Source organism: Chanodichthys erythropterus, chromosome 18 (assembly GCF_024489055.1).
Source record: "Chanodichthys erythropterus isolate Z2021 chromosome 18, ASM2448905v1, whole genome shotgun sequence".
Classification (NCBI taxonomy): domain Eukaryota; kingdom Metazoa; phylum Chordata; class Actinopteri; order Cypriniformes; family Xenocyprididae; genus Chanodichthys; species Chanodichthys erythropterus.
Window position 1 is genome coordinate 29,207,534 of NC_090238.1, and position 10,692 is coordinate 29,218,225.

Here is a 10,692-nt window from a genome sequence, read left to right on the forward strand (position 1 = left end):
TAAAACCATTTTTGTATTAAAATGACTATACAATAGAAAAACAGATCATTAGACAATAATAAAATAAACTATTAAATACAAAATATTAGAGGGTGAAGATATCATAAATAAGAATAAATTTAACAAATGTGCAGCATTACAAATCAAAGAATTTGTCAAGATCATGGCATATCATCTAAAAAGAGAGTGAATTCAAAGATGATTCCTACCTATTCGAGGTCTTGGCCTGAACACCATCTCCAAGCCCCTCACTTCCAGTGCGCAGTTGTCCTGGAGCAGTGAGGCCCATGGCACAGTGAGAGAAATGGCCTGGATGAAGCCCTCACTCACCTCAAATGGTGCATCCACAGACTCCAGGATCTCATTCAGGGACTGAAGATGCATGAAACATGAATGTCACAGAAGACAAACTATGGATAAACATCCTTTTTGGATGGGTTTAAAATACTACTATGTAAACCATTCTCAGTAATATCTGGAAATGGAACGTCAGATTCCTTTGGAGCTAGAAACAGATAAGGTACCTTTTATTAAATTTCAGAAGTTAAATTACGTATCTGTTCATGTCTATTCTATATCTATGGCTATTTTCATGGGAAGAAAAATGCATGGCAAACTAACAGTTTTTTTTTAAAATCTATTTTTGCTAAAAACTCAGAAACTATATTTGGTTTATCTTTGTTAAAATTTCTTCCAAAGTGTTTCTCACAAGGTTATCTAATAAAACATGGTTCAGTGATAAAGGATTGTGATGAAAAGAACTTCTCTTAATATTAAAAACTTGAGTGTCATCCTGGAACGGCCTATCGGCAACAGGTATAAACAATCTGATAAATTATAAAAACTTCACCCAACATTTGGGCTGATTGCATGGAGTTTGTTCCATATGGAATCAAATACGGGTCAACATCACATAAGTAGAGAACTTACCCATTTGTCCAACGGCACTTGAGCGAGCGAGCCCGTGCCTTGATAGAGGTCCAGACTGAGCTGGTCCAAACTGAGCTTCTCCTGGAGGAAATTTCCAAGATATCGATGCAGCAGGTACCTGCAGGCCCGCTTCTTAATAGACTCAGAAAATGGCCAAGGCATCTTGACCAGCTCTTGGGTTCAGTGTTTACTGAAACACATTAAGACATCCAAGGTATTAAATGCCACAGACTAAAGAGCATTTTACTGTAAACCTCAATGAATAGAGTGGTTTGGTGGCGTATTAAGATAGAACATACAGATTAATACACCCAAGCATAAAAAAATCCTCATGGAAAAGAGTGACATTTATTCTCAGAGACTGACATTGTTTTGCTGAAAACGCACCCACACAATTATACGGTGAAGAGCTGTTGATGACAATGACTCAGTATAAATACATGTTCTGATTCTAGCTGACTAATGTAGACCTCCAACTGATGTAGAAGCTGTCTGAACCAATTACATATGCTGTACTAGTAATTCAATACACTGATGCGCGAAGGACTGTTAGAGCCTGAGATTACCTTGGCAAACCTATCAGTTCACAGCAAATGACTGGCATTTAGCTATTCAATGCCTTTACAACAACATCAGAATGTGTGGTGATGAGCTCACTTTAAAAGACTTGCAGTTATAGTTATTTGTCTGGCATACCTGACGTTGCTATCTGACCCCATAAATACATATACAGTATAGTGAGCACCAGTGTTTGCGCAATCCCTTTAAGGTTGGCGAGTTTGTTTTTTAGCAGCTAACAATGCCAAATCATGGAGAGACGCTGCACAACAGCAAAAAGGTTTGCCATTTGTTTGTATGTACCGTGGTCATTCAAAATAAGAATGTCAAAGAAAAATAACTCACCTGTATTATAAAATAGCTGACTAACCGTTGTTCCTTGGCTTAGGGTGAACTAGCATGGCTGGCTAAACACAATCCTTTATACCTTCATTCAAGTTAGTCTCTTCTGCTGATGCATCGCTCACTAATAACACCTATGTTCGGCTGGAGATGGTAGTCTTCATGCGCATTATAAGTCAGGTCGTGTGAAAGCAGCATCTCTGATTATAAGGCTAATGATGGTGTTTACAAACACGCTCGTGACTGCGCACTCTGTCGCGCGCCGCTCCACGCGGAGTGTTCACGAGCATCCGCTCTGCGCAGCCATTACACAGCTCACCCGCTCAGCTACAGGAGTGTATTTTTACTACGAATTGGAAGAAATCTTTAATAGTAAAGTCACTTTATTTATGGTAAGTAGGCTTAAATTACATGGTGTAACGGATTTAGTTGATGATCTGATATCAAGGTTTGTAAGTCATATCTTTTGTCTATTTCTTTAAATATGTGATCTGATCCGTTAGCCCGTATTTACATATTTCAAACTGATAGTACATAATACAGTATAATATTATTCCGAAATAGGTCAAAATTCGCCAGTATGTATATGTATATATATATATATATATATATATATATATATATATATATATATATATATATATATATATATATATATATATTTACCATTGTATTTACCATTACATCATAAATTGATTTTAATAACCTACGTTACTCATCTCACCATTTTTTTCGTTGGCGAGTGAATATACATTCTAAAGTTTAGGAAATAATGCGAATAATGGGATCTTAAGACATAAATAAGTTTCAATTCATGCATGAACAATCCAGTAAATTTCCATTAGTGAATTTCAGTAGTAACACTTGTGGAAATGCGAGTGATGTCACCATTGATAACGAAAAACAGTCAAATTTAAGAAAAATAACACAAATTTTTCAAATTTAATGAAGTAAATTAAATGTATTCACATCTTTGGACAATAACAATGCTTTGATTTTATTTGTGGAAAATAAAGAATTCTCTAGAAGCCCCTCCGCCCCCCCAAAGCTCGCGCATCCACCCGCACAATTTGTTAAGTAATGAACTTAGCTGTTAGCTTTGCATTATCTTAAACGATCAACAGCTAAATTATAGATTTAGATATTTTGCTACAAATGTGTTTCCTAAAATATCGTAACGTTTGTTGAGGCGGATACGCAGAAGCTCGGCTGCGCAACTGCTGCGCATAATTGAGTCACACATGAGTCCCAGCCGGCATGAGCCGGAAGTGTTCTGACGAACCACCCCAGGAGGAGGTTAGTAACTTATAAAATTATGTTAATAAATACATATTAATCGCTTCAGACTTTATCATATAACATATTAACTTCTTATGTATGCTGTCAGACTATTATTCTCTCAATATAACCCGGAATTGGCGTTAAATGGAACTTTAACGCTCCAAGAGCCTCGATTGGCAGTAATAATATTGTTAGCTAGCACTTAATACCTTTCAGATTGCCTTTATGCACGTTACATATTACATTACACCGATGATTTGCATTAAACTGAGTGTTTCTTCCAAAAACTAAGAGCAAAACGTACTTCGTGACTTGTTAGTTGAGGAATTTGAGGCGTTAGCATGACTTTACAGTGCTCGCGCCCCCTCATGATCAGACGACGTCAGATGTTTATGTACATGCAGTTCATCTCTGCGGGTTATTTGTCTGATAATCCATAATCTGGAGGCTCGCTGTTGTGTTTAGGGGATGGAGGTGGACTGTAAGCCAGAGGACCTGTCTATGTGTTCGTATGAGGAGCGCTGTGTGGAGCTGGGAGAGGTTAAAGACATGCGGCTGGAGGCAGAGGCGGTGGTCAATGATGTGCTCTTCGCAGTCACAGACATGCACGTCTCTCACAGTCTCACCAGCGGACTAGATATGGCGTATATAAACGTGGAAACCAGAGAGGGAAACCGATACTGCTTAGAGCTCACCGAGGCAGGGTTAAAGGTGAGTGATAAAGTATCACCTTCAACCCAAAAACAGCATTTTCTCTATAGCATTGATTGTAATATTGACAATCTGATGTTTTCCCAAAGATGAAGATGGGGTCCACTTTCAATCTAGGCCTCTACTTTAAAGTCACTATGAAATAAAAATTGACATTTCTTATTTTGTTAGGGAATATTGCAGTATTTATTATAAATTATCTGTGCACATCAATAATATATATAATGTGTGTTTGTGTGTGTGTATATATATATGTGTGTGTGTGTGTGTGTATTTATTATTATTATAGGGTGTTTTTATGCATTTACCCTTGTAATCTTTAATCAAAATAATTTCCCCTCCCTCTTCCAATGTCATCTCTTCTCTGATGATGTTTACAGGTGCCAGGGCGGGACAACCTGTCAATCACATTAGATTTCATCAATAACAAAAAAACAGATGGCACCAGTCTGCCTTCCATTAAATAACTTTGCTCTGTTTTTAACTTAAAGGTACATTGTGTAACTTTTGGCTCTCTAGCGTTAAAAAAACAAACATGCACTGCATGCATTTTGAGGAAGAACATTGTTTTGACTGTGCTTTGGTTCTGCCAGACTGTGTGGATAAATATGAATATGGATCATAAAGCATTCACTAAGCTACATATGGCAATTTATCTGTTCAATAATATACCATACTCACCTGTTAAGTATAACGGCATCTCTGTGTCACTTCTACAACATTTCAAATCCTTCAGTTCTCACCATCTCTGAAAAACCATTGACTCATTTAATTTTGAACTAAAAAAAAAAGGTTACATAATGTACCTTTAAACACTAACAGCTGAAGATATGAAATCTTTTTTTCTAATATTTGTATTTTGTATAGAAATGTTGCATAATTTAGAGGTGAATATTGTCTAGGACCATGAAGTCCCCTAAGAACAAGAACAAAAAACTTGTTTTACTCAATCCTGCCACTGATCACAAAGATGAAAAGTGAGAAATACCAGATGGTATGTTTCTACTGAGTCCTAAAGACTTGTTTGTTATTTGTCAGGTGGTGGGTCACACCTTTGATCAGGTGGACGAAGGCTTGAACACCCAGTATCATGAGACTGTTTACTCACTGCTGGATTCCCTCAGCCCCGGATATAGAGAAGCGTTTGGAAATGCTCTGCTACAGAGACTGGAGAGGCTCAAACAAAATGGACAGTGACGGGTTCAGTATTATTTTGCTTGCTAACAGTTTTACCATGTCCTGTGCCGCTCTCAGCTTTAAGCATCAGTGGTACCTTTATCAGTTTTTAGCCTGTGATATGTTTTAACAGAACTTCTTGGTGTTAATTTGACAAACTGACTTGCCTGTGATGTTTTAAAGTATTTTACTGTTATTTAGAGAGGTATCATTGGAGGCAGCGCTATAACACAATGGGCCCAGATGAATACTCTGTTTTTATTTAACATTTATGCAAGTGAAATAACCCTCAGAAATGCTGTTATGTGGGCTATGGAAAAATGTTTGAACTAAAATCTTATGTTAACATACAAGTGCTCTGATTTTGGATTAATTGAGTCCTGTAAAATGAGTTTGAGCTCCATACTGTACTTCAGTCTACCGTACAGCATGGTTCTTTGAGGTATTATCATTAAAAACATATCAGATGCCTTACTACTTTCATTCAAATGTGTACATTTAACATGTTTACCAGATAGTGGTTGTCTGAAAAAAATCCTGATACATTCACATTCTTCTCTTGGCTTGCTATTGATAATGTATCAAACTCCATTTGTGACTGTAAGAATATGTCTATTGCTTTGTTTTCTTTCTCAATCTGTCAAAAACAGGAGAAAGGACTGATGAGCCAAAACAAACAAACAAAAAAAAAGTATTTTTTGAAGAAAAGAGACATTTGTCAGTTTTCTTAAAACAGTGCATTTTAGCACTAAAACAGCAGCTTTATACTTCTGAGTTGAACAGAATCTTTTCCCCCGCAATTTCATTACATAACAGCATGTTTGTGTGGATGTCAATGCTTGACTTTTTGTTGTAAAGAGAGGGATATTTCCTATGTTTGATGATGGTTCTGTATCAGCAAGAGCCAATATATCATGGTGGCTTTTTAAAAAATATTTAAAATTTTTATTGTTTTGGGGATGAAAGATATTAAGTTATGTAGAACCTTTGCTTGACTGGTTAAAACATGTTCAATACTGCGCAGAATTGCACTAAAAGGTAATAAAGCAGCCATTTTCTGGCTTTCTTTGAAAGGGCTGCGTAAAAATATGCTACAAAATTTACATTCCATTTCTTTTAGGTTTAGAACAGCATTTAGATACTTAAACGCATACAAGTTCTTGTATGATGGGTTTCTACCTCATGTTGTTTTTATTTTGGCCATCTTCAGCATGCCTGTAAATTGATGTGTTTCCAGCTGGTTTTGGATAAGGTAGATGATAATGTTATGCTGTTTTGTGATAACGGGGCCAATGATCACGTGGTCCTTTAGTGTATTGTGTTTGACAGGAATTTGTTAAAACCAATCTCTGTCCCAAACAAGCATCCAAATAATTTACAGAATGTTTGCTCAAACAGCCAAGAGGAAAACGAGTATGATGTACATGGCACAAATAACTTCTGTACCTGTAACTTAATTTCTGTAAGAAATGTTGCTCGCTTTTGTTTCCTTGTAATAAAAAGCACACATTCAAATGTTATTGTGGTTTAGTGATTCAGTTTTGCCAATAGTCATATCCTGCTTGCTTAAGAGTTTATTTAAAGAATATGATGTTTCTTTTTGCAAGTTTTCAGTAAAATAATTGTGTAGTGAAGAAGTTATTGCTAATGTCCAATATTTAAACATTAAAGTTAACTACAAATTCTTCTTGGTCATAATACATTTATAACCTATTAAAACAGAACTTGACACAATTGACCTAGTAGCCCACAAACACATGATGGGTGACCTCAAAAATGAACAAAAAGCAGCTGTCAGAAAGCAGAACTGGAACAAGACACTGGACTCAGAAAGGAGAAACTGAACAGATCACTTTAATAGACAACACATCAAATAAAGATATCTTTAGCTGTAGAGAAAGCACTTTCAGCTTTACATTGAGCCTTTTACACACAGTATTATGTTTAACTGGTTTGCTTAAACTGGAGTGCACTCTTAGCTAACCAGCTGAGCATAAACAGATACAGTGTCCCCACTATTATGGAAATTTTACCATTAAAAAATGGTCATAGAAGTCTACATAATCAATATATACACAGCATTCCCACATCTTAAACATTGATCAAAAGGTGTGAGAACACTGGGAATATTTGAATTTAACATTCTGGATAAAAATACTCAAATCATTGTATACCATTAAAAAAATAGTTTACTTCAGTAACAGTACATAGTTGCGTGTCAAAACTGGCCACATTCGCCAATGTTTTAATAAAATATGCTCATTTTAAAGATTCAAGTTTTTATTAAATATGCAGATTTAAAAATGCAAGTAAAAATACACAAATAATTGCTCAAAGATGGTATGATTACAAACATTAGAACACTGTCTAGCCACACAGCAGCTAGTGCACACTTGATTTAATCACCGGCACTGACCACTGTCATTTGTCAGTCTCATTCTGGTGAATCATTGACAAATTTAGCAACAAACTAAGATTAGGCAATGTTTGTAGAGTGACACTGTGTGCATAGTTAAAGATAAATGTTAAAATAACAAATCTGTCAGGGTTAGAAACAAAAAAGTAGTAGTATAAATCATAAAATCTGTGTCTACTAATATTAGATCTTAAAAAAGTCCATAGAAAAGTGTTTAGGCACACATCCAGAGGCTTCCCTTTGTAAGCGTTTTTTTTTTTTATCCTGGCTTCAGTGTAGACCTTCAGTTCACAATCTGAACTGGGAACTTGATGCAAAATAAATCTTTGTTGGCGTCATCTCTTAATTCCCATTCCACAACCAGTTTTAGCTAATAAACAAACCAAAAAATAAATTAAGTGAATGCCTGCGATATTAAAGCACTGTTTAGAACCAGAGAAAGATGAGGAACTTAAACACTTACTGTTGGGTACTCGCTCTTGACGGGCAGCTGGTTGACGTAGCTGTACATTTTTTGTGGAGCAATAGGACACTGAATTCCAGACTTGCAACCATCATCACAAGGGATGGGGAAGGGCACGGGGACAACACCAATCACTCCATGAACCACAGCTTTACTGGTCTGACTCGCAACATCTATGGGAAATACAAACAAGTTGTTGTTTTCCTAGATTTAGATCTGATTTATTTAAGCTGCTACTAGATGCATAAAGCCACTCACTGCTGCTGAAGGTTACATTGACTGTATAGGACTGTCCCTTGTGAAGCTGGCATGGCTGTTGTGAGCAGGGCTGGATGTCAACCTCCACAACATTTCCGTCTACTGAACCTGTAAGGAAGTGCAATGATTGAAAAAACAACAGGGCAGAAAGACAATACAGATTATTAAATTTATTGAATATATAAATATGAGTGAGTACTTACCACAGTCCACAAATTTCACCTGCTCAGAATTAGTGTAGGCGAGGAAAGAGAGTAAAACAACGCAGAGCATACGGTAATCCATGGCTCAGACGAATCCTGTCAGGAAAGAGCAAACTACCTGACTGAGAGACTACAACAAACACAAGAACAACATCAGGTAGTCACATGACAGTGAATCTCTGCGTACTTTCGGTATACTTCCTCGTGAAGATGAATGTAACCGTTACCAATAAACACACAGAAAACTCAAAAAATAGCAAAACAGGAGCGAGTTCAAACGTTAAAACACTTATAATGTATTTATTTACTACCTTAAGTAATAGCTTACCAGTTCCTTCAGACCAGACTGTGCTCACACCCGATTTCCTTGTCACGAGATCAGTAAGTATGACTGTCTCCACCAATCAAATACTTTCTGTGTGGGCGTCTTTTTGACGCACGCGCCTTTCGGCGAACTCTTAACCAATAGCAGTGACTCATGGAAACAGGAGGGCATTCTGTTGCCAGATATTTCAAAACCCCCCTTTTCAGGCAAGAATGTTTACGCAAAGATTGATAAAGAGAAGTAAAACAATATCGGTTTTCAAAACGTTTACCAAAACTTGACTTTCTTCAAGTTGTTGATGGGTCATTCTTCATTTGTGGAGGCATGTAGTGTCCATCTACTCTGAAACAGCTTAAATAAACTTTTAAAACCAATAAAACATAAAATGTTTGCATCTTTAAGTTGGCTTGAAAAAGCCAACTTACTGTTGACTAAAATTTCCAACTCTAACTCCTCCTAGAGCTTTAACTCTGAACACTCCAAACTCGGGTCAGATCTTCAGACTGTTCTGACTAAGTGTGCTATATCTTTTCTAACTGACTTACGGTTTTCCTAAAAATGACTGTTAAATCTCTGAAAAATCCCATTGACTTTCATTTGCGGAATGTTCAAATGAGCCAAGACTGTTCAAACTCCAACTGTCAAAATTCTAATTTAAACTACGGAAGCAACCACCCCGAGTACCTTAGCAACCGCATAGCAACACCCTAGCAACCACCTAGAATACCTTAGCAACTATCCCGAGTACCCTAGCAACCGCATAGCAATACCTTAGCAACCACACAGAGCACCCTATCACTAGTATCAAAATTACTAAATTAAAACTGAAACTTTCAAACTTTTAAAACTGCTTCAAACTTGCTGGACCGGCTTTTTCAAGCCAACTTAAAGTTTGTCTCGACAAACTTTTTTTATCTAGTTGTATTCTGTAAGGTGAAAAAGAGCATTCTTAAAAGTTACATTGTTGTTTTAAAATAGATGTATCCTGGTGTAATTGCAACAATATAACAGGCAAATAAAGTGGTTATATTGCTAATAATGATTTTATGTACAATTTAATTAAATTGAAAATGTAAAAATTGTATTGTATAAAATCAGCCAGATTATATATCTGCGATACTTTACATACTTTACAGAGCTCAAATCTGGCATATTTGAGGCTTGAATGAAATTTTAGTCATAATTATTGGTACAGATATCAGTGTATTTATTTTCTATATAAAAAAGAGTTTATCACAGCAGGTTATTTTTACAATGTAGAAGTCATTTGTTTTGCCAATAACACTTGTCATGTTAGTTTTAAGGGGGATGTTTAATTTAACATGATGTTTAATTTAACTTCATTTAACAACTTTTTTTACTAATCATTAAAAAGTTTTTTTAATAAAAAGTTTTATTATTATTATTATTATTATTATTATTATTATTATTATTACTACTACTATTTATTACCTAAAATCACTTTCGATAACAACTAATAAGTCTTTATTTTTACTAATTAAAAGAGGAATTACTTAAAAAAAAAATACAATGGTTTAATTAGTTCACCCAAAAATTAAAATAATGTAATTAATTACTCACCCTCATGTCGTTCTACACCCGTAAGACCTTTGTTCATCTTCGAGAAAACAAATTAAGATATTGTTGATGAAATCCGTTGGCTCAGTGAGGCCTATTGAGAGCAAAGCCATTGAAGGTAACGTTACTAAAAAGAGTTAATGTGACATCAGTGGTTCTATCTCAGTATTATGAAGTGGCAAGAATACTTTTTGTGCGCCAAAAAATAAAATAACGACTTTTCAACAATATCTATATTGGCCTATTTCAAAACACTGATTCATGAAGCTTCACTTCTGAGCTTTATGAATCTTTTGTTTCGAATTAGTGATTCGGATCTCCTATCAAACAGCTAAACTGCTGAAATCACGTGACTTTGGCGCTCCGATTCACTGATTCGATTTGTAAAGCTCCAAAGCAGTGTTTTGAAATCGGCCCATCACTATATTGTTTTTTTTTTTTTTTTTAGGCG

General features: G+C 35.8%; 3 protein-coding genes across 9 annotated transcripts in view; 1 reads left to right on the plus strand and 2 right to left on the minus strand.

Annotated features, from left to right (window-relative positions):
- The window catches only part of atg2b (autophagy related 2B), a 27,076-nt gene extending 25,103 nt beyond the window's left edge, over positions 1-1,973 (minus strand). For both annotated transcript variants that reach the window (XM_067366691.1, XM_067366690.1), the window contains exons 1-3: positions 1,834-1,973; positions 931-1,120; positions 210-372 (exon numbers count right to left, since the gene is read on the minus strand). In XM_067366691.1, the coding sequence (XP_067222792.1) occupies positions 210-372; positions 931-1,092 (325 nt within the window). In that variant the 5' untranslated portion in view covers positions 1,093-1,120; positions 1,834-1,973. The remainder of the gene's footprint in view (positions 1-209; positions 373-930; positions 1,121-1,833) is intronic.
- On the plus strand, positions 1,702-6,504 carry gskip (gsk3b interacting protein). Of its 3 annotated transcripts, none has more exons than XM_067366694.1 (3): positions 1,702-1,768; positions 3,577-3,822; positions 4,861-6,504. In XM_067366694.1, the coding sequence occupies exons 1-3, from the start codon at positions 1,730-1,732 to the stop codon at positions 5,017-5,019; spliced, it is 444 nt and encodes a 147-aa protein (XP_067222795.1). In that variant the 5' UTR covers positions 1,702-1,729; the 3' UTR covers positions 5,020-6,504. The 3 variants fall into 3 exon arrangements, with proteins under 3 accessions (XP_067222795.1, XP_067222793.1, XP_067222794.1); XM_067366692.1 differs by lacking the exon at positions 1,702-1,768 and adding an exon at positions 2,046-2,222; XM_067366693.1 differs by lacking the exon at positions 1,702-1,768 and adding an exon at positions 2,838-3,126.
- A 330-nt stretch (positions 6,505-6,834) lies between these two features.
- Positions 6,835-8,775, minus strand: LOC137006510 (NPC intracellular cholesterol transporter 2-like). 4 transcript variants are annotated; one of them, XM_067367331.1, is made up of 5 exons: positions 8,667-8,775; positions 8,339-8,468; positions 8,136-8,243; positions 7,878-8,050; positions 6,835-7,784 (listed from the first exon to the last, which is right to left on the minus strand). In XM_067367331.1, the coding sequence occupies exons 2-5, from the start codon at positions 8,418-8,420 to the stop codon at positions 7,698-7,700; spliced, it is 450 nt and encodes a 149-aa protein (XP_067223432.1). In that variant the 5' UTR covers positions 8,421-8,468; positions 8,667-8,775; the 3' UTR covers positions 6,835-7,697. The 4 variants fall into 4 exon arrangements, with proteins under 4 accessions (XP_067223432.1, XP_067223433.1, XP_067223435.1 ...); XM_067367332.1 differs by having other exon boundaries at positions 8,339-8,434; positions 8,667-8,755; XM_067367334.1 differs by having other exon boundaries at positions 8,339-8,434; positions 8,650-8,669.
- Positions 8,776-10,692: the final 1,917 nt, after the last annotated feature.

Bases quoted from the DNA above. Each gene is read 5' to 3' on its own strand.
- gskip (XM_067366692.1), top strand. From the start codon at position 2,046: ATGATGGTGTTTACAAACACGCTCGTGACTGCGCACTCTGTCGCGCGC. The intron at 2,223-3,576 runs GTAAGTAGGCTT...TGTTGTGTTTAG, and splicing joins GTAAAGTCACTTTATTTATG to GGGATGGAGGTGGACTGTAA. The intron at 3,823-4,860 runs GTGAGTGATAAA...GTTATTTGTCAG, and splicing joins TCACCGAGGCAGGGTTAAAG to GTGGTGGGTCACACCTTTGA.
- LOC137006510 (XM_067367331.1), bottom strand. From the start codon at position 8,420: ATGGATTACCGTATGCTCTGCGTTGTTTTACTCTCTTTCCTCGCCTAC. The intron at 8,244-8,338 runs GTAAGTACTCAC...ACTTCCTTACAG, and splicing joins GGTGAAATTTGTGGACTGTG to GTTCAGTAGACGGAAATGTT. The intron at 7,785-7,877 runs GTAAGTGTTTAA...TTTGTTTATTAG, and splicing joins TCAAGAGCGAGTACCCAACA to CTAAAACTGGTTGTGGAATG.